General features: G+C 36.4%; 1 protein-coding gene across 7 annotated transcripts in view; it reads right to left on the reverse strand.

Annotated features, from left to right (window-relative positions):
- LOC135212733 (tyrosine-protein kinase TXK-like) overlaps positions 1-24,673 on the reverse strand; it is a 479,073-nt gene that overhangs the window by 47,862 nt on the left and 406,538 nt on the right. For 4 of the 7 annotated variants that reach the window (XM_064246443.1, XM_064246442.1, XM_064246444.1 and 1 more), the window contains 2 exons: positions 12,868-12,917; positions 11,372-11,407 (listed from right to left, as the gene is read on the reverse strand). In XM_064246443.1, coding sequence (XP_064102513.1) covers positions 11,372-11,407; positions 12,868-12,917 — 86 coding nt within the window. The remainder of the gene's footprint in view (positions 1-11,371; positions 11,408-12,867; positions 12,918-24,673) is intronic. The other 3 variants (XM_064246445.1, XM_064246446.1, XM_064246441.1) reach the window with 1 other exon arrangement.

Raw genomic sequence — 24,673 nt, forward strand, 5'->3', positions numbered from 1 at the left:
TGAATAAAAAAGAACGATTGAAAAAAAGATAATTACAGCATTTGATCTAAAAGAAGCGACCGTACGTCTTTCAGTTCATACAAAAGAAATGATAAGATATCGGGATGAATGCGGGTTTTATATCTTCCAATCACTGTTGAGGAAGAAGAAACCAAACGTCCCTCCCACGATAAAAAAAGAAAAAAAAACGTACAAAGAAAAAAAGTTGTCCAAGGTCGGATGAGCGTCCATTTGGCGATACTATGTTTATACTTCTACCAAAGATATTTACTGAAGCCTCCCCAAGATACACTTCTGAGATGCAGTGGAGTTTATATATAAATGTAATACCAACCATTAATTACAAGCGCTATATATTTTACATCTCCCACTGGTTTTTTGCATAACTAATCGTAAACACAAAGAATAAGACCCAAAAATGAACTCTTCAAAGACTGGAAACCTAGACATGGCCCTGAATGAACAATAAAATTCTTAATAAACCTTAAGAAGTTTCTTTATAACTTTAAGAACTTTCTTTTAAAAGTTAAGGTATAAATTACCAAACTATTGCATCTATTTAAGAAGAACGAAAGCCAGGCTTTAAGAAAATTAAACATAAAAAGGTAGAGAAATTTAAAAACGTTTATCTCTCTACGACAAAAACATCTGAGTAAGAGCAAATTATTGTCAAGAAAATGTTCACAGATGACCGGGAAAACATTCTTCAGGTTATCTTCAACCTCAAGCTATAAGTAATGAAACCTGCACACAAAATGTGAAGAAAAAAAATCCATTATGAGTTAAAACAGGACATGTAAATGTCGTTCGCTTTCAGATTAAAAAAAAACGAATATCAATGAAAATATAAAAGGTAATTAAGCACGCACACAGTATTACGAAAATCAAATCTAATCACGTGACATAGCTCATAGTGTCTGCCATGCAACTTTGGAATCCTCTTCGCACGCGTTCACAACGAGCGGTGTCTTGTATGAGAAGATTCCTAACCCTTTGAACTAAATAATCTTTGGAAGACAGTGGTGCTTCTCCCAGCAAAGAGGGCCTACTGGCTGCACTCCTTACCCTCCTAAGAGGTAACCTGGAGGTACAAGCTCCAGTATGAGGTAAGATATTCAGTCGTTTACTCACAGCTTTACGACCGGACGTTGTTTCACAACTCGATAATGCGTGTCTATTGGTGTGCGTTTCCTTCCGGTGGGGGAGACTTTTGAGAATGGCACAGGTACAAGACAAATATAACTAAGCATACAGGAATGTAACCAATTAAAAGCAGGCACTGATAAACAAATCATTTCAACTTGCATCTTAATGGTGACATATCACTAGAATTTTGCCTTTAATTTCAGAAAGAAATGACAGGGATAATGTTAACCATACCCTTCATTACACATACCTTATACGTTTGCTGAACTAGATTCGTAGTTCAATTAAATCTGAGAAATTCTTAAGAGAGCCTAAAAACATGCTAAAACCTCCAAGCCACTACGTGCAATCAATATGAACATTCAAATAAAATCAATAAAGCTCAACATCCTACGAATGCATACAGAGATCAGCGAATGTTCTTCACAGAAGTATATTCGGAAAAATTGTGTAGTCCGATAAGTCTGGGGGGCTAACCCAGATACAAAAAGGTCCACGACTTTTAAAATGGTGATCACACAGATTTCTTATGTGCCTTGAGGGATAAAGAGGGAGGGTAGAAAATGGAAACTTACAGACCACTCAATGCTTTGCTATGAAGGGATATCACGTCTCCAGGCCGTCGCCATCTCCTCCCTTTTACCTCTTTTATAGTTCTCTACACATGGATTTTGCGTGATTTCATTTATGGCAATTATTTCTCAGTCTACGTATCCTAACCTCTGATTCCGTTCTTAAACATTTACTCTCAAATCGACACAATCTTTTAAAATACATTTTTATCGTCATACCATAATTCACGTTCGTTCAGCATACAGATCGTACTAAGACAATGCAAAATCTTACTTTCATTTAAAATTTCAGTATTTCCTACTTTCTATTTGCCTTTTTCTAGTCATTCAATAAATTCCAGTCGGAAGAACTGTGCCAGATAAATTTTTTTCCTAAATATTGGAAATATTCAGTCATTAATCTTAATTCTAACGTTATTTCAGCTGCTTGTGCGTACTCTGCCCTCATTACTTTTGCATTTCTTTCATTTATTTTTAGTTCTAATCTCTCTAGGCATATGATACATTGTATTTTTGTTTGTTTGTATGGTGTTTTTACGTTGCATGGAACCAGTGTTTATTCAGCAACGGGACCATCGGCTTTACGTGACTTCAGAACCACGTCGAGAGTGAACTAATATCACCAGAAATACACATCTCTCACTCCTCAATGGAGATGCATTTTTATAAAGCAAGCTCTGTATATCGTGCGGAGTTTTGGTTATTAAAACAGTGTCATCTGCATATTTTACGTCTCGTTTTTATCGTTTCTCTACCCGAAACCTCTCACATATCCGACCACTTATCAATAAATAGATCCATATATATAGTTTTATAATATATAATAATATTAGATATGTATAATTATATACATACACACACACACACACACACACACACACACACACACACATATATATATATATATATATATATATATATATATATATATATATATAGCTATTTCACCTTATACACAGCGGATTTGAAGAAAAACAGCAAAGGGTCCCTGCTATATTCAGATTTCGACTTTTTGAAATATCCCGTAACGTTTAATGCTTCATAATCAACACTGAAGCTTCACCAGCATCGCGCAGAACTTTCCAGTGTACACAGTGCCATTCATCTCTACCTAACACACGTGGTTTCTGGATATTATTACACAAATACATCCGGGCTTCATAGGTCTTCCTCTCTTTCGCCCTTCGAACTCTTCTAAATTATTCCCTCTTTTCACCAAACTATCATCCTTTATTCTTTCCACAAGACAAAGCACGACCGTTCCACAGCATATACGAGTATTTGGTCAACACAGCTTTCCCACGTCTAAACCAACACCATCTTCTCCCTATCATTTATTCGGTCATCAGTCTTATTTTTTCGATCAAAATCGGAACATACGTCGTTACAACCCTAGAATTCTCACACTCTTTCTCTTGTGTCAGCATCCATTACCTTTATACATAGGGACTAACCCTACTTCAATGGAACCCATCCCTCATCCAGACCTAGCTTATTAACCCTGGTCAGCAGCTCAATTGTATTTCCAGCACCATACCACACCATCCTGTTTTGTAATCCCATTAACTACCACGGTCTTTCCATTCTTCCAACTCTTGAAAACCCTTTCACTTCCACACGTATTCTCAAATCGACACTCGCCCTTCCCGTAAAGCTTCAAAACACTCATTTTATGGAACTAGAACTGCATTCACTGCACTCTGCTTCTCTCCAACATTTCGACGACGGACGGTCTGTAGGAATCCCTGAGGAAACCATCATATATTCGAAGGACCATTTCCTCAAGCCTTGAATTAAATGGGTCTGTCACACAGCGGACGTTCAGCATAGAGTAGAGCGTTTAATTAAAGCCGGTCTTAATGAAACACAGCAAACAGACGTGAATATTAAAGGTGATGCTACTCACGGAACAATTGCATAATGAAGCTATTATTCTCATGCGATGGCACTCCAGGTAATGACTCGTGTACCAGAAGTAATGAAAAGCTTATAACTTGTGAAAATTATTTCCTTTTCAGCTGCACACATTATCAAGGTCTGTTACGTATGTTTTTGTCACTGCAAGAGGATATTCCATTTTCGGGTAGAATTTGTGGCTGGTAACAAAACACAGTCGTAAACAGAGGCAAAAAGAATACCAGAATTATACTAGAAATTAAATGGTGCAGCACAATTCTCAACAGTTCCAAACAATATCCGAATTCAGATGATTATACTTAACTCAAATTTGATAAAAGATACGAATTACTTTTTTTTTTTTCCTTTTGCGTCAAATGAAAAACTTTCAAAAAACCCACATTTCGATTCCGATAACCTTCAAGCTCTATCAAATGGCCCGTTAGTGGTTCTTTATTATCATCAGATCTGAATTCACCATCTTCTTACCCAGTTTGGAAGTCAAGACCATGAAAGTCAACCAGTTTCATGTCTTTCACAATCTGTATTTCCTGAATGACTTAACCAGTCGTTCTTTAAAAGGCGTTTTTGTTTTCATTTTGCTCAAGTCCATCAAAGTCGGCCCTCTCGTACTGGTTCCAGGCTTCACTTAGCCTTTCCCGCCTTGCCTCCTTCCCCATAAATGGAAGACGATCGACTTGAGATTCAAATGATCTAGTTACCTTGTAACCTTTTGACTTTTTCCTGGAAGCTTTCGCAACAGGCAGCCCAAAGATCCTCCCCAAATGACTTGGCTGCCTTATTAGTTGACTCTCCTTTCACTGGTCATTCATTCTGAAGGTAGCACACAGTTGTAGTTCGAATGGGACTTTTCGTAGGTAAACAGTTCAAGACCAATGCAAACTCACGAAGGAAATAATCAAAGAGACTTTTAATTTAATTTCATATGGCAATAAAACTTCTACAAAATGTTTCTATAAAAATGCAACTATTTGTTTAACGTCAATTAAAACAATAAAAATGCTTCTCACTTAACAACTGAAGATGATTATGGATGAATTCATTTAGTTTTGTCCATTACAATACCTAGTTCACAAAAAGATCAGTGTTAAGGTTAACACTTAAAAAACCTGAATTTATTCAAAATGCAGAAAATATTCACTTTATAAAAGAGCTGCGGCTTACACAATGATTGTGTTTAATAATAATAATAATATTAATATAATAATAATAATAATAATAATAATAATAATAATAATAATAATAATAATAATAATAATAATAATAATATCATCAAGATCAGAAAATCCGCTCTTATATTCTGGTTATGAAATATTCAACAACGTATTTGTGCTTTGACGCCCTCAGTCTTACCAGCCCTCATTCTATCCACCTGGTGGGCGTCTCATTATTTCAAGTTTTACTGAATGGTTTGTCTCTTGCGTTATACTGGTTTTTGAATGAATAAGACTTGAATTTCTTCTTTCCAGCCTATGATTTTTCGCAACTTTCAATTCTAGGAATAATCTGAGTGCCATACCTCAAGGTTCCTACTCTCAATTTGGTCGACACATCTTTGCTCCAACTGTCCACATTCATCCGCAGCTTGTCAGAACATCGGCCGTCGTGACTGGGATTAATCAAGATGCGGGAGGGGAACAGTTCACAAGTCAAACATGCCACCTTTTAAGGGACACAGGCGTTGGTGACTTAAGCTTATACGTCAAGCGACACGTCTTAGAAGGATGGTTGTCATCCCGTCAATAATGGGCACGCCCCGAGGAACGAGGAGCTGACTAACAATGGCTGGCAAATTCCAAAACATTAAATTTCAACAGAGGGAATGATCGTATCAGAATGAAGGTTTAAAGACACCAGAAAATAATCCCGCAGACTGTTCAAAGAATATTTAAGAAATAAAACCCAATGACAAATAAATAATTAGGACTGCATTTTTTTTTTTTAGGAAATTACGCTTCCATTTCAATGGGGCTTGTACTACACAGCACAAACCCAAAACTTGCAAAACTCGTTTCAAGTGAAAAACACCATATTAGTAACAAGGTCATATTGATACATTAATTACCTACTACGAAATAATGTTAGCATACATGAATACAATGTCAGGTTAGTTTTATTTGTCACATATTTTAAAAGGCGTCTGTTTTTTATCATATGCAGAGACTGAGATGAAAAGTAAAAAGCTCCCTGGGAGGCAGACTTCCACCAACATCAAACTCTCCCCAAGATCTATTTCTTCCTCTCACAAAATCTGATGACATGTTGCCAGTCATTAGGCTCACCTTTGGTAAGATTTGCGGGCCCATCCACACAAATTATTGTCGTAATCCCACACAAAACTGTTACACAAACTATAAGACTAACAAACTAAACCAAATACATCATCTCCTTTTCGTAGGTCAGAACAAGATGAAATTATTCTCAACATTTTTCTCTTGCGACTGTTCAAGTCTATCTCTGCTGCATTTACGTAAAGAATTATATTTAAAGGTTAAACAAAGAAAAAAAGAACTGCTGTATATATTATATGAGCGCACACAAACGTGGGATGACAATTATTATGATTCAACTCAAACGCAGACGAAGAGCATACTGGTAGAATGCACGTTCCCTAAAAACAAGCTGCCCTTCATTTAAACATCGTTCTTTCATTATTGGAGAAAACTTTAAAATACGCACGCTACCAAGATTCCATGATTTCGTCAAGTGTGTCTGAATGGAGAATAACATTTGAATTAACAATATACAAAGCTATTTAAGAACTGGAAAGGTTTCAGACCTCGACCCCGTTCATAGTAGGTCGACTAATTCCTTCTTCAGAAATCCCAGTCTAGAAAATAATTTCCAGTGAATTTCAAAATGGTTCCCACAAAATACTTTCCTTTTGATTCAACACCTGTATCTATATCACTATTTAACCGCAAGTCCAGCACCGCTCGTCTATGATTAAAAACTTGAGTTCAACACATAGAACCAATCGATTTTCACCGCAAGGCTCCCTTCTCAATGGCCACAAATCTATCACTGCAACCAAAACATCTGTAGCTACTCTGCTCATTCACTAATTACACGCCTTATGTATCGTCACTCACATTCACTTTGATTTCATTCACAGAACCTCAACCTCAAAACGACTTTCTCCACTCGGGAGAAGGCAATACTGATCAAGCCAAGCTTTCACACTGTTATCAAGTGAAGGGCGACAAGACAGCAAGCCAGTCCGTTTTAGTCCTCTATTTAGACAGCACTGAATAGAGCAAAATACAAGAAGAAATGAAAGAATTGGTCCTACCAACTAGCACTCTATCGCCCTATCTAAAACAAAAAAAAGCCGCCTTCCCCTTTAAGTAAGGCGTAGAAAAAAAATAAGAAAACTTGGTCTTTTAGAGAAAGGGCCAGCTAACAAATCAAAGAAATTGCTAACTCCAATTTATGACTGTTTTACACGTATCAGTAAAAAGTAAATACATACTAATAAATTTTGTAATTCACGTTTCTTTAAAACTCTATATATATATATATATATATATATATATCTATATATATCATATATATATAATATATATATACTAAGACTTGATTACTTTACTTCAGTTCAGGGTCATCGAAGATTATCTTGAATATAGAGATCTTCCTACTATCTGTCAGTCTCACAGATTTATGCTGCTGAATTCATTTGTTTAGGCTTTTTCTTTTTTCCCGGTTCCAAAACAGCCCCTGAATTTTCTGACTATTGAAAAATCATTTATACGTCACAGTTGTAAAGCACTAAAAAACCGTAAAATAAAAAATCCTAATAGAACTATAGCTTAAGATATTAATGTCATTCCTAATAATACGCAAGATCTTCGAATGCGGAATTATGTAATACTAAAAATTGAAAGGAATATCTCTACGTAATGAATATTATCACTATGATAGCAGGAGAGGGAGAGACATAATACATACGCAGCAAAGTAACGGCAAGAACCTTCTCATATATATTGACAAGTCATAAAATGACGCCCATGACCTGCATATTTTCGTGCTCTTGAATCTTTGAAGACGAAGCTAAACGGGCAAAACACGACTCGAAAATATCAGTTACGAAAGAGGGTTCAACAGAATTGAAGATGCAGAAAATATAGTCACAGAACGTGTGTTTTCAGTTTCCTTCCAGCCGTGGGAGCTGAATGCAAATGTGGAAGATATGCATTCGAGAAATGGTCGTTTGCTTTATTTTTGAAAATCTTATAGGTCTCCGAGTCATTCGACTCTTAGGAATTCATTGAAATCTTTTAGAATTTCTGGAAATGACTTATAAGGGTTTGAGCAACTGAATTCTGAAAAATATTCCGTGTTTTGAGACAATTTTTAAAAAAATACTCTTGGAATGAGTGATTTTAAAATAAAGTTTATCTGTTTAACTACACCAGATAATTTATGAGTTTTGAGAAGCGCACCCACATGAGAGGACCCTAAGGATAATTACAACAGGAGCAGAGACAACGTTTGGACCACACCCACCTCATTATGCATACACATAACGTCAGCTCGAATGCTACATTTAATGGCCGTCCTCACACGCCTTCGTACCCGAAATAACTCACGAATTTCCCAAGTGGCAGGACGTTTGCTATATTACTCCATTTTTCCAGAAGACAATAAATAAAACAAAAGGCTTTATAAGAGCCATTCCGTTATTTTAAAATTTCCATCGCTTTCACAGACATCTTGTAAATGAGAATTGAGGCACATGACAACACTTTAATCTAGACCAGTCATGAAAGTCCACTCTCAGAAATGAAGAGAGAGAGAGAGAGAGAGAGAGAGAGAGAGAGAGAGAGAGAGAGAGAGAGAGAGAGAGAGATGGGTGTAACCACGTCTCTTGAAAGGAGAAAGGTTGTGGAAATGGCGTAATAGTTCTATCTTATTCAGAATACAAGACTCCTAAAAATACCCAGTAAGGATTCGATTCATTTGAAGTTAACCAAACGTAAGGCTTCATCTTCTCCTGCTTTGCTGAATTTGGGGCGAGGACTGTTCTTTGCTTCTTTTGTTAATAAATATAGACTAGGATTACTCATTTCGTGACTTGTTATGAGTTCAGGTTATGCATCGACACCACCCAAGTTACAAAGCTTGAGTCTGAACGTCAAAGCTAAGTCACTGTCAAGGTTTTAAGCCTTTTCTTTTTTGCCTGATCACGAAAGCAAATTGCAATCCCTGGATGATTTTGTTCATTTCGGAACTTGAAAAAAAAACTTATTGGTTCTCTTTAGATACAAAAATTTTAAAAATCATATTTAATTTCGAAGGATTCTGAGAGGCATTTCTGGACCTCAGTTTTACAACGGTAATCAAAAATACTTAACAGCTAAAGAAAATATTAGATTTGTCAAACTGCAATCATGGATTTTACACTAATCATATCAAAGTACAAACTTCGTTTTAATTGCAAGCATTAAATAAAAAAATGCAAAGCTGAAAGCGACAAGGAAAAGCAGCAAAGAATTTTTTCGTCAGTGTAAAGAAATGTCATTATCTCCCATTTGATATCTCAAATGTGGCTTTACAAAAGCAGACAGACCTTGAGTTTCTCACCACTTCAAAGCATGTGGTAATGGAATTAAATTTGGAGTCTCTTGAGAGAGAGAGAGAGAGTTTAAAAAGGTATGACCACTTTCCATTCGGGAACTCAATTTTCACCTGGTTAAACAATAAATACAGGATCAGCTGCTCCTAAATGCCTGGTGAAATGTATTTTTTCCAAACCGCTCCTTACGGAAACATTCATCTATTTAGGCTTAGCATAAATAACTTATGGAAGTTTTGTCCCATACTGGAAAAAAAAAAAAACTGTCTCTGCTGCTTGGCACTTAGATCTCTACCAGCGGTCTATAATGTTGCCATGACCCAGGACATCCATTCATTCACTCATAAGGGTTACTGATCATCGCGTAATCTAAATCATTTTCCAACAAAATAATCATATCAATTAGGACTAAAAGTCTCCCATAGTCAGAACGGAAATCGACCTTTGAACCTGCCGTTGGAAATGAAGTTCGATTTCTTTGAAAAAGTAAGATGGTGAAATTTATGGTTTATGAAAAAAACTGCTTAAATATAGAATCTCATATCCTGGTGATAATAATAAAATATAGATTAAAGAAATTATCCACTACTGATAAGAAAAAATCATAAAATTACCTCTGATACACCGCAATGGATAGGTTATAAATCTTGTCTGTGACTACAAATACATACCTCCTTTGTTATACAGTCAATATGAACTAAAATGCTCAGCATTTCTGAGTTGCGAAATGTTCTAAAATACCTACTAAGAAGTTCCCCAAAAATTCAATCCACTATCTTTGCATACGAAACCATCATTATTAAGACTACATAATGAGCAGGCAAATTGGGTACTCGTCTAAAACACTTACTACATATTCTTGCCAAACACTGGCGCTGGCACTTTCAAGGTAAGTGTGCGTGCGTGTGCGTGTGTTACCCCTAAATATACCTATTTATAAATGATTTCTACATCAACTTCCAAAGAATAACAACTGCATATTTTGTGACCCCCAAGACCAGTTCACGTGCATTTCCTTCTTTTGTGACCTTCTGTTATCTGGAGCATGACACTTAGCAAACTCATTACAGTCAGCAGAGCAATTCATCACGACAAGAAGGGCAGGCAGCTCTCCTTATTACCTCCGATACATAATTGCTTGAAACCTAATGATGATAAATGCTGCTGACCTCTACCTGCTGTTTTTGCGAGCAATGCTTCCAGTTTTCTAACGCCTCTACATAGATATTCTCATATCTCAAACTTTCCTTCATATCGTAACTATTTCTCGGGAAATACAAAGCGTGGATGAAATTCTTAACGGGCAGTAAACCCAGGTATTCGCCACCATGCTCATTTCGAATCACCAGTTTACGAAAGTTTTGTTCTGATCATTACTGCATTCAAAACTTACTGGTGTTTGCACTTTCACAAAAAACATCCGGATTCTACTTTCTCGAGAAGCAGAGAACCAATGATAATGAGAACAAAAATGTGAACTACATTAAAATTTTTAAAAGTATACGATATTAAACCTTATTTCCAGTTCTTCTACGAGCGACCACTACAAAAGCATGGAAACCCATATTCAAACTGTAAACAACTCTGATTAACATAAAGACTTACATTTCCAAACCCTGACAAATGGAACACACAACATTATAAGCATCATCGTAATAAAAATATAACACATCATAAAGATCATGCAAACAAAAATAACATTATAGCTGTAAGTTATGACCAAAAGCAAATTAATTCTATTATATTGTGAATGAAGAAGCGATATTACAGAAACTTTAATGCTCATGCATAAAACATTTATAAACCGTACTGGAAATACAAACTTTCCTATCAATACAGCAAGAACATACATCTTTTCCTTTCAAAATTAATCTTTTCCGGAATCAGACAAATACATTATGTTATTAAAACGTGGAAAACGAAGTATAGCAGCTTGTCGAGAAACGAGGAGTTAATCTTTCAGAAATCTCCACTAAAGAAAATGAAAAACATCTTGAAATAAGAGCGAGGGTCATATGTGATGATAACAGTGAGAGGAAAATAAGCCTAAAGATTTAACTAAATCAGCTGGATGTTCATAGGTGAGCTATGTCTTTAAGACATCCTTTGTTGATTGATAAGTTAAAGTTTGTATTTCCAGACAGGCATACGAGACACTCACCCGTTCAGGAGGCTTAAACCTGCCACCAGGAGTCCCCTAAGAACACAAGGAAGGTTAAGAAGTTAAGGTTAGTTATAAAAACCCACAGGCAATTTAAAGTAACTAACAGTAAGAATGAACAAGCCTCTTACATGTGCTACCATGACTGTCATTTAATCTAGCTTATGTGAACCGTAATCTTTACATTAGTCGGCAGACTTGCAAATCTTGAGTATTAAAATGAAATCTTCATTAAAATATCTGATCATAAATATCTATAACTTTCAAGATTAAAATTAAAAAACTTCAATGAAATGGCGAAGTTTTACAATGTAGTGACTAACAGGTTACTCTGAACAAAAAGGAAATTAATTTCTTTGTTTCTTAATAACAATCTCAATGAATTATTAAAGGCCATCCAGAAGAATGACTGTACCAGAGAAACAATTAAAATGAAAACGACATCAAGAGTAATACCAAATACCCGTTTCATTGAAACAACCAAATGTTCTAAGTCTTGCATGCATGCCTTGTTTCGCAGGCAAATGGTTCGTTCATTCCTGCCGAAGCACCATCAGTTTGTCATCTTACAAAAAGCTGCTTGACCACATATACATCACATCGTTGAGTTTAATGGAAAAACAAATACTTGTGGACAACAAGTGGACAACTGATCATGAAACTGAAGCAAAATTCCAAATATGTGATACAGTAATTATCACACTTAAATTACAATTATAACCCAATTCATACTTTAATAAAACAAAACTATGGAATGTGATCAATATAAAAGTCTATCAGTCACTGAGTGCTGAACAACCCGTCCTTTGAAATACTAACTAAAACCAAGAATAAAAACTTAAATGCGGCTATCTAACAAATTTCAATTTAACGAAGTACTTTCTGCCTTGTGAGCACAATCAAGATTCAGAACCCAAACCAATAAGGAATGACAGAGGTGGAATTCCAATGTGCGTCTGGGCATCGCTATTACGTGTAAAAACGACAGCTATGCGACTGCCACCACTAAATTACTATTGATTTGGTTCCAAAAACAAGGCTATCAGGTGCGCATACATACCAAAGGGAGCACCACTTGAAGCACTCAAGCAAAGAAGAGAGAGAGAGAGAGAAGTGTTTCCTGCATCAAGGATGACGCTAGGACCGAATAACAAGCACATGGCAAAACATCAAAGAAACCTACTCACAAACACAGTAAGTACTTCATTAATATGAAAATTAATATTTTCATTACCTTTATCTCTTTATATCCATCTACGGATAAAAAATTTGTACGGTTGTTTTCTGACAAAACTGGCATTTATTTGGAGGCCTCCATTCCACAACCCCTCTCCCACTAAAAAAAGATTAAATCCCTGTATCTACTATTATACTATATGTATATAATTTGTGTGGGGCTTTCCAAGATTCCAACCCTGGGAGTCCTACTTGTTAGGAAACATGGAGCCCAACATATCCAAAGTATTTCAGTATGTGATTTCGCAATGCTCACTTACCGGCATCATTTCTGATCTGGCGTCGGGTGTGGGACTAGGAGTGGGTTGCCCTGTAAAAACAAGACATAAAAGGTTTAATAGTTAAATATATTATCACACATTACACATTATCCTATTGGTCGATAATTGACTCGTAATGAAAACCCATCCTTAATACAGCATATCTTTTAATTTTCATCTGTAAAATACATCTAAATTCTTTATGACTGAGTGCCGTCATTCACAAACACTTGCAACAGATAATTATTCAAGGTTTGGATTACTCTGCTCATCAGTATTTGTTCTTGTATACTGAAAATAAAAGGAATCTTTGAAAACAAATTAAGCATCATCATGAACGAAGGACAAAAATAAATTCAAACAGAATAAATTACATTTCCTTTCCATAGATGCAAGTTTCAACATAGCAGGTCATTCTATTAACTTTCACTCAATATGAAACCATACGACTGCAATACCACAGAGACTGCAGATACTTCACTTTTCACAAAAAATAATTCTACCTATTTGGATAGAGGAATGTCTAGTAAATACTTCAAGATAGCCCTTAACAACAGTGATAGGTGTCTTTACTAAGAAATTTGTATATTTTTGCTAGGAACCAGATCAATTCTTTAAGAGCTCTCTTCATTCGTTCAAGATACTATTTACAGTCTATAAGCAAGCAGCTCTACTACCAAACGAATATTTTTTTCGGTTCGTCTTCATTAATCACAAACACAAAAAACATTATACATACAATATATATATACACACACACACACACACAATATATATATATATATATATATATATATATTATATATCTATATATATGATATATATATATATATATATATATATATATATATCTTATTCATCTATAATCAATTACAGGAGACTAAACGTATTATAATAATTTAATGCGATGTTCATTCTTCCTCAGAAGGGTGTGTCGCCTAATTTTAAATTCAAATCCATTTCAACCTCGTCGTGTCAGGTAATTGGCTTAGGTTACAAAACCATTCATGCTTTATGTTCATACCTAACACTGGGCGTCAGCGGTTCAGGACACTTACATATGCAGAGCAACTGTAAATGCGCGTGGATGCAGTATTTTGGTTTACAATGAGCTAGTTGTTAAAATAATCTCTCTCTCTCTGAGATTTATACAACTATAAAAAACGTATAGTTGAATATAATATATTATTATATTATATATAATATTATATCTATATATATATACATATATATATATATATATATATATATTGTAATATAAATAGTTTACAGGAAAAAAGACCACGTTTAGATCGAGAGCCTCTGTCATAGCACGACCCCATACATGTATTGTATATGAAAACAGAGTCAAGACCTTGGAATAGAGGTACCTTGGTCCGAGCTTCGGGACGGTACGTATCGCCAAAATCCGCCCCCCCTCCTCTCTCTCTCTCTCTCTCTCTCTCTCTCGTCTCTCTTCTCTCTATCGTCTCTCTCTCTCTCTCTCTCTCTCATACAGCAGACGCAAAAGGATATCAGAACTTGGGAAAAGAAATCAGACGCACATGATAGGCCACTCTGCTGATTCAGCATAAAGAAACAAAGCTGCAGAAAATTGTGGAAAAGTTTAAAAATGTTTTCAAGTCGGCAAAGCTGAGTGGTAATGTGATCCAGAGTACTTAGTGCTTTGAGGATAAAAGAAAACAACGACGAAGTAATGAATGTCTGAAGGATGGTAGAAGAATGGATGCGGCTGATTGGAAGTAATATTTGGGAGTAAATATAAGATGATAAGAGAGTAAACATGAGATAAGAGAAGTCTCAGAATAATAGGTAAGGCTTCGAGGGTTGAAGTGTGTGTGCAAAAGAAAGAGGAAACTTGGAGAATTTGTGGAGGCTAAGGTGGGACTGCATGAAGGACTTATTGAATCAACTCTGCTTGATGGAAATGAAGTGTGGAGGTTGAATGCAAATTAGGAAACAAATATTAAAGGTGTTTAACTGAATTGCTGGCATAGGGTTGTGGTATAAGAAGAACTGGCAGGGTGAAACGTGCAGATGAGTAATTAGTACGAAGGTTAGCGTTTTTGAAAGGATGGATCAGAGAGATTCGACCATTCGGGCGAAACAACACACCTAACAGGTAATTATCTACCAATTTGGAAAATTTATCATCTATTAGTTCGCCCAAGTCAGAGAACAAGAAACCCTATTCAATAAATAAATGCATGGAAACAGAAGGGGATGAAGAAGAAGAAACCAGAGTTATCCCTAAAATAAAAAAAGGAAAAATCTTTAATCGATGCTGTTTTTCATTTAGGTTCCAATGCAAGGAAGTAATGCGATAGGGCACGGGTTTCGATTCATCGAATGAAGGCTATGACAACAGTTCAGTACCGAACATGGAATATAAAATATCCGATAATATATAACAAAAAAGAATAATCCCAATAGAAAACTTAATTCAATTTATAAAACAACTAGAGAACGAGAATAAGCACAAAATATACTTTTGTTTGGAGTAAAAGCACCAATCGATCTACAAGTGTATTGTTTCTGAAAAATAAACAAAACTAACATTACTGTAAAAAAGGAAATAAACAGAAAAATATGGGAGGCGAGTTTAAATAAAACAAAATTACCAGTGCAACCGCAAAAGCTCACAGCACAACACTCCAATAAAAGCAGGTTAAACACAAACAGTCGTAGCTGATCCTTGAAATTTTTAATATTTCTGACAGTTAACCATTATCGAGGACGACAATAGACAGCTCGCCTTGAACGCCTGACTGAAGGCAACATTACTGATGTCAACAAAGCAATAAAAGGTATGCCTCTCACAATTTTATATATATAGATAGATAGATAGATAGATAGATAGATAGATAGAAAGAATAGATAGATAGATATTTACACAAGAACACACATAAATATACATACATACAACCACATGTACATATCTATATATATTTATAATAATATATATATGTATATCATGTATTACAAAAAATACGAGTAAGCAGTACAACAATGCATAATACAAGAACGTAACTACATAGAGAGAGAGAGAGAGAGAGAGAGAGAGGAGAGAGAGAGAGAGAGAGAGAGAGAGAAATTTTTTTTAAACTTCGGTCTTCCTATGTTTATATGATACATATTTTGACTTTTCTTAAGCCAATGATTATTTTCTTTCATCTTTTCTTTTGACACAATTACCTAAAGCATGCATCTGGTATACCTAAAATAGCTACGGCCAAGCTTGATTTGCGCTGCTTGCCCAGTCACGCTCTCTCCATCGTAAATAAAAAAGAAGCAATCTGGCGTTATTTCTGGACACAAGGTTTTTGGATACGCAGCCTGGGAACGAGTATAACCATTTGGAGAATAGCATTCCGTCTACACAGCTAAACGCTCCACCAGTAACCATAAATGGGAAGCCCGATTCACAGAAGTGGAGCGTAATGGTCAATGTTAACCAGCCTTCACTCACACAGCCATCGTGGAGGGGAGGTATAGGGAACACTGTATCTAGAATTCAAGGTGAGGACACGAACTGCTCTAGAATTATGTTGAGATGACAAAAACAGCAGCGACAATAACATCCCGATGATAATGATAACTGTGCGACAACAACAAACAAGATAACCACTGAGCCATAATAAGAAAATTGATTTAACAACCACAATGATAATTGTGCTGTATCGAAAGCTTCGAAACCAGAAGCAAGCAAAGATCCGCAAGATTACAGGTAATTTTGCAAGCTTGATTGCTCTGACCCCAATGCATTTTTTTCTGACCTAAAAGCTTTCTTTAGAATATCACCAAAATAAAACCACGGACTCAGTAAGTAAGTATATCTTAGTTTTACCAGACCACTGAGCTGATTAACAGCTCTCCTAGGGCTGGCCCGAAGGATTAGATATATTTTACGTGACTAGGAATCAACTGATTACCTAGCAACGGGACCTACAGCTTATTGTGGAATCCGAACCAAATTATATCGAGAAAGGCATTTCTATCACCAGAAATAAATTTCTCTGGTTCCGCGTTGACCGGGCCGAGAATCGAACTCGGACCACCGAATTAGCAGCCGAGAGCGAAGTCCACTCGGCCAACGTGGGACTACGGACTCAGTAACATAACACAATTCTAGCGATAGCTCAGTTCATTAAAATGGGATGACAATATCTTTTACCCTTCTTGTATCGCCTCTTTCGCGTCTGAGTGAAGCGAGAGTATAAAAAATGTGCCTATCATCATCATACTTCGCAGGGAAAATGTTCATTCTACTAACTTAACGTCGGATCTGGAATGTCAACAGATTTCTTTCTTCATGTCAATTTCCCTTGACCAACAGCAAGCAAAACAATATTCCACAAGAAATTATGATATGCAATTAGCCTACAGAACATTAAAGTTTAATTATTAAATATAAAATGTAATTAATCATTTACTCCACTGAAGCCTACATTTTAAATCATCGGTATCCGGGAAAACTAAATACACAAATAAATACACACACACACACACACACACATATATGTGTGTGTGTGTGTGTGTATATTGGAGTCCTAATGTACAAGTGCCGTTTATTTTTTAGGTTTTCTTGTCAGTATCAGGGGAAAACCTCTGAAGCAAAGCCTGGATATCATTGTCACGTTGTTCCAATTATTTTCTTCTGCGTACTGCAGACTTCTAACTTAAGAAGAGTGACAGAAAATCAGAAAAGTGTTATCTTGAATCAGTGAACACCTCTTGTCCATCGGCATTCGGTAAGAATTTCGTACGAGAAAAGACTCCCCAAAAGCATATATACTAGGAAGTGGAGGGGCATGGGGGCATGGGGAATGGGGATCATGGATGGGCTTAGAGAAGCTAGATACTCCATCGCAGACAAAACGAAATCGTAGTAGACTACTGGCTGAAACAGCTGTCAGGTACTACATGACGAGGCTGAGTGGTGTAGTACACGGCTGATGGTGTCGGTATATACATATACGTATATGTATATGTATATAAATATGTGTGTGTGTGTGTGTGTCAATATAGTCCACAGGAGAAAAGAGCGAATAACAGACTCTAGTAGCTCGATAATTTGTGGACTATATTGACACATCCCATCTTCGTGTTATGAAGATTATTATATATATATATATATATATATATATATATATATATATATATATATATATATATACACATACAAACATACATAAATTACATAAATATATACATACATGCGCACACACACACATATATAGTGTATATATATATATATATATATATATATATATATATATATATATATATATATAGTATATATATATATATTTTTGCACAAAAACGGATCTCAATAAATATAAAGTATATCACTGACCACTTTGAAATAGTTCTCCATCAATCACTCCCCAACGTACTACTGAACTAATAATGCCAATAAAGACAACAAAAATGAACATAAATTATCCACCTGCAGTTTATAGAGAAGTTACCTACGATAATACCTAGCCATTAGCTAAACCGGTCCAGTAACTGATAGTCATGGTTAACTTATCTCAACAACCCTGGATAAGTTACAGCTGCAACAGCTTTTCCTCAACTCATTTCACAGATATTTATATTTTTTGTGCATGAAAATGTGATAACCCGAGTTCTGCTAATTAAAATTTAATACCACCTATGTCCAACTCATAACCGACGGTGGTTCGAATGTGGAAGTAATAATAATAAGAGGATTATATGAGCTTTAATTCATACAGGTTCCCTTCCACTCCGGTAAATACAATCTTTCGCAAAAACTTAATCCTTCTTTATGATGTAACAATAAGGCATACTGAGAGAGACAGAGAGAGAGAAAGTCTACGAACGTGCACTATATAATGGGACAAAACAGTCGAGGTCGTATTTGAACAAAGGACGTTGTTGAGTGTTTTTATTGGTGATGGTATGTTGATCGAGCTAACATTGTGAAGACCTCAAAGAGGACGAGAAGAATGCAGGTTAAATAATGACAAAGAAACCTATAAGTAAACAACAGAGGCTGCATCAAAAGATTCAAATCTTATCTCACACTTAGTAAAAGATAAACAAAAAATTTTGTCAATCGAAACTGAATCATTAAACTATTAACCCGTATTTAGGTTATCAAAATCTTTATTCATACGGTTCTCAACAGTTTTTTGAAAACATCTTGGCCGATTTTGTCCGAGCGCTTTCGGCAATTCTTACCTCACCGATTCTTACCTTGCCGATCCTCCGACTTGAAAAGACTCGTCTTTTTTAAATATATACCTTCCAAAATTCTCTGCTCGTAAAATCTTAGGATTCTTGAATCTTGAACTGGGACTGATAATACATCTGCTGCCTCTCGCGCCGTGTCTAAAATTCTACACATATTTTTTTCCAATGAACGGTGCCGTTTTTATACTTCCGAGCTGTCACATTCTTCTTTCGTCTCACAAATTCAAGATAAGGAAGGCACTGCTGGCAACTTTGCCTGTCTCAATAGTATTAACAGAGGTCATTTCTACAGCCTCTCCAAGAATCGTTTGTTACCATTTCTGATACAGGATATCCAAGGCCGCTGACAGTCAGCCATACTTCGTGCTTGTGGCTTTATTCCTTCTCTGTGTAAATTAATTTCAAAATTTTAATCTGGCAGCTTCATATCTGTTTCTGACAGTACATCATCGGTTCCCTTGGCCATCGTTGAGTGTCTCAGGGTTTTGTTCACCCCTACTCTCTTCCTTCTCTTTATCTATGACCTTCTCTGGTCTCCCTCTTCCTATTCATGCTTTGCTAGTGACTCGACCTTGTATATTTATTCTACTTCTCTTCCCTCTTAACGGTACTTTTTTTCACTTAATGAGTTTGCTTTCTTGGTGTAGGTCCTGTAACCTTGCGAAATTTAATGCAATGATGTCATAGTTTCTGTTTCAAGTGTTATTAAAGAAATTTCTGAATTCAATCATTTGAGTGTATAGGTTATCCTAACTTCAATCTCAGATAGTTTTTTTTTTTCGAGGAAATAAGACCTTCATTTCCATTCCAGTTGTTGTAATGGACCTTAATCATCACTATTTGGATACTGCTCTCACCTTTAGGGTCTCTCAAAGCAAATCAGTTTAATCAATGACCCCAACCTCACCTCTTTTCTCGATCCTGTTTCTCCACCCCACCGGGTGGAATCTCTTTCTTCTGTAGTACGTAGATATTACTTCGGACTCTCCTCCCTTTCATACAGCGGGAGAGTTCCTCTTCCTATCAAGCGGTCTTGTGACACGTCAAGTCCCTCTCTCACTCTTGTCATTGTCTCTCCGTCTTAAGCCCCAACTTCCGAGTAACCTTCCTGCTCCTTTTTCCCCCCCATGAATCTCGTTCATAACTTTTAATCATCTAAAGATCTCTCCTTTAAAGTTTAGCTCTTTCCAGGGTCATTAAGCTCTTCGTTCATCCCCATCTATCCTGTCTAATTTTCGCTCGGTCAGAACTAGATAAGGTAATTTTGTTGCTAGTCCACTCGATCCTGGTAGCACAGAAGAAATTCATTAATGTCAGCTACAGATCATGGAGTTCGGTCTGTTTCACAACTTGGAAAGTTTGTACATGGTATGCATGTGTTGGTACATGCATACCATGTATAGTGCTCACTACATTTACGTTTACATGTGTTTTCTGGACACACGTACATTAAAATAAAAAAAAATATAAGCAAAACTTATTTAAGAATTGGTTTATCTCCGTAGCATCGACAATAAAAACGACAAATTAGGCTTCCAAAATCAGCTGCTACAGAACTAGCAAGTACGGGGTGACTAAAAAATTACAGATATTAAACTAGCCCTCCTGCTTCCTATTATATATATATATATATATATATATATATATATATATATATATATATAATATATATATATATATAAATATATAAAACTTTCCAAGCTGTGAACCAGGGACCGAACTCCATGACCTGTAGCTGACATTAATTCACTTCTTCTATGCTACCAGGAACCTAAGGTTTCTTTTTTAATCTCATCCACCTAAATACACTAATTAGTTGTTTAGTGTTTAAAAGTATCGTTCGCCATTTCTACGAATGCGGTAATATGGATTACCGCCAGTTACTCGTTTCAAATGTACTTTAAAACTTATCACGTTTCAGGAAAACACAAAACGATCAAATCAAATCAGAAGCCCCTTGGTCTACGTTCGTCTTGTATTAGCTCGGGCAGACCGCACATCCATTGCGCAACATCAGCCTAACCTTGATACCAAGGTTGATCTTAATCCGAAAAGTCATTTAGAGCTTAGGACGAGACCTGATTCTATTTCAAACTTTCGTCGCCGAGCGCGAACTGAAACCAATCATCCTACAGGGAAGAACATACAGAAAAATATAACATGAGAAGAAGGATATCATTTTTAAGCAACTTGAACATTACATTAAAGCACGATATTAAATCGTCGACTACAAACACAGAAAAAAGATGGAAAATAGATAATATCAAGAAAATCAATATATATAAACCTTAATAATGGAGATTTCATAACGATCGGCCATTCATACATTATTCCACCAAACATTTAAACAATGCACAGTAACAAAATCATTGGCAAACTCATCTGACGCGGCCTCCAAGAAAAAATGGATTAACTCCAAATTATCAAAACAAACAAGTTTTGTCATCATCACAATGTAAATGTTCGAAAATTCATAATCAAATACAATAAAAACTGAAACATTCAAGCCGGCTCTCTGAATTTGATGGAATCCTAAAACAAAGTCAGTATCATCAGGACATCAAATATAAGAGATACGAAATGTTGAGCGAATTGAAGACTGGGCAAACTCGACCAGTCAACATAAGTCAAGGGACCACGCAAACACTCACTGCACAGCTTCTTATGGAATGACTTACAAGTTAAGATATCCCCGAATCGTCGGAATTATTCAAGGAGGAAAAAGTTAGCATAGAATATACTTAACGGCGGAAAACTGCATATACAAAATAAGCAATTAATTCAACTTGACAGCAGAATGACCGAGTTAAAACTGCCAAGCAAAGAGAAGTTAATCTATAAACTCCCTCGAAGCGAATCAATGTAAACGAAGTCCATAACGACGCAAAAAGAAAATTTGACAAATAATCAGTCATCCATAATATTCACTTGTTATATAAACCGACCTTGAACTTAACACTGTCTCGTGTGAATTCCTACATCAAGGTTAACCGCATCAAGATTCCATGAATATTATGAGAAAACTTAATTATAATGGTGTCAAAATGTATCAACAATTTACGAGAGAGAGAGAGAGAGAGAGAGAGAGAGAGAGAGAGAGAGAGAGAGAGAGAGAGAGATTAATCCAATATCGCTGAGGTAGAAGTAAGGCCTTATAATTATAGTGGTAAACAAAACCACTTAATTTCCACTATTTGTACGTGTTTGACAAACTTGAAAGCCCAAGATGTTCTGCCTATGAAGAAGTGTTGCTATATATGAATGACTGAGTTAACATTAACATATGGGATGCACGTGGACATCACTGCCTGTACATAAATCTAATCAATGTCTATGGCGTTAACTTCATGATAACCTTACCTACAAACCATGCAACTTTTTGGTATATGGGCGATAACATCTACAACAAATTTTAAAGGAACGAGATCTTAAATCAATTTTAAAAAGAGATCGAATGGTCAAACAGTTTCCACTCATTTCTTCTTGATCTCTTCAGGCTAAGCATATATGATATAGATTACCAATGCTCATCAAGAGGGACACGTAAAGGATGCATTTACTCCCCTCACATGAGACCCGCTTTAAAACCTAAGCATACTTCCGACCAATCAATCCATAAAACAAATGCTATACTTTTAGGTTTAAATCGCTCGAAATCAAATCCTAATGGGAAAAGTTACGATTCCAAACTCTGTCATCTAAATGCCTCTAACACGACAAAGCTTGCTAATTAATTTTATCGAAAAAAATTGGACGTCACGAAACACAGAAAAGTGTTCACGACAAGGACGATTCATTTTACGTTTTATTTTATCAGTTTTATTTATTTTGATTAAACAAACGCAAACTCATTACTGACCTAAAACTCGTGAACATGACATTCTCCACGCATGCGTCCGCACACTAATGCGTGTCGGTCGTCTCACAGTGCAAGCCTTCTCCCAGAAAAGAAACATTAGGTATATGAAACTAGTGTTTTAAGTCATTACGAAACTAGTGATATAACAGTACTCTCCTTGCACCAAAGTCCATGGAAATGCAATAAAAACTACTACAGCGTGCTATATCTATTGAAAAGATCACGAATGCAGCTCGAGAGGTTTGAGAGGGAGGGAAGACCGACCAATCGTGAGGCGGTGGGGCAGAGGGGCATCCCTGTATGTCGCAACTGCCCTCGACCTTGCACTGGCACTCACGCTGTACCTTAACCATAGCTCTTATTGCCTCCCACTTACGAAGACCTTTTCGGTCTGCCAGTTCGTCCTTCTGCGCTCCTCCTCCCTCAAGGTAATTTTCAGGCGTAACTGATCATTTCATTGCGGGGGAGTCGGACACCATGTGGAGAGTGAGAGGGGCTAGGGAGGGATAAGGCCTTGGTGTCACGTGATCATCTTGCCCTTCCATAACCTTTCATCAGGAGTCGTTTAATGTATTTCGTTTTTTTCTCTCATCAGACACTTTGTGCACCAGTTTCTTTCGGCCTCGACTTTGTTCAAGTGAGTCTGTCTCATGTTGAATATCTGGTCCCATTTTTCAATCTATGTAGTTTGTTATACCAAGTTGGTCCCCTCCCGCTCCCGCTCCCACTCCCGCTCCCCCCACCTCTCTCTCTCTCTCTCTCTCTCTCTCTCCTCTCTCTCTCCCCGATGCATACAGATTTGTACATGAGAGCGCACATTACCATATATGAGTAAAGAGACCCTTTACTCTACTACCAAACATTCTATACTCTATACATTCTATACTGAAGAGACGGACTAATCGCTTGATTTAATATTGGCATACTCTTTCGTTCGCTTGCACACACATATGCCTGTCTGTATTTGTTGCATGCACATACCTAGACAAAGGAACTCCGGAAATACGTTACCAAATTTGTCATAGCCTCAAAGCAACACTTTCATTTAATTATTTCTACGTGACGAACTGTACCAAAGGTACCCAACGGTGTAAAGAATATCTACGTCCAAATGGTACGGAACAAAGTACAGCATCTACCCCAAAGGTCACAGAGATTGCGAAAAATGGATTTACTCTCGGTACTGCAATCGCGTAAAGTCTCTTTGCAGACCTGCAACGCTGAAATTTCACAACAGATCACCAAGGCAAATTTGTATCTTGTTTTCGACAGATTTCGGCGTTTGTGAGGCACGATAGCAAACAAAGGATTTGATCTCACTATTTATATTTTCCGATGCCATGACCCCAAAGGCAGGAATCAGTTTAAATAAAATCATTTCAATTGCACAGCACAAACAGCATAAGAGTTTCATCAGTTCTACCCAAAACAAATTCTCATGAAAAGAACACTTACGAATATACAGCTGACAATAAAGTAAATATTACGTCTTAATCGATTTTACGAGATTATTTGACATGTAATCGTTGCAAATAATACATTTTAACAAACATGCATGCACTAAATATCAACAGATTTACGAACGCGTTTTTGCACTTACAACTAAACCTTCAAGATAGCTAATATTTCTCAGAAATTTTCAGACCGACTACTTGGATTTTTTCCAGCTATATGCCAGCAATTTCACACTTGAGAGGTAAGCTTCAAAGTATCACTTTTTTGTTACTC

Source organism: Macrobrachium nipponense, chromosome 41, assembly GCF_015104395.2.
Source record: "Macrobrachium nipponense isolate FS-2020 chromosome 41, ASM1510439v2, whole genome shotgun sequence".
NCBI classification, from domain to species: Eukaryota; Metazoa; Arthropoda; class Malacostraca; order Decapoda; family Palaemonidae; genus Macrobrachium; species Macrobrachium nipponense.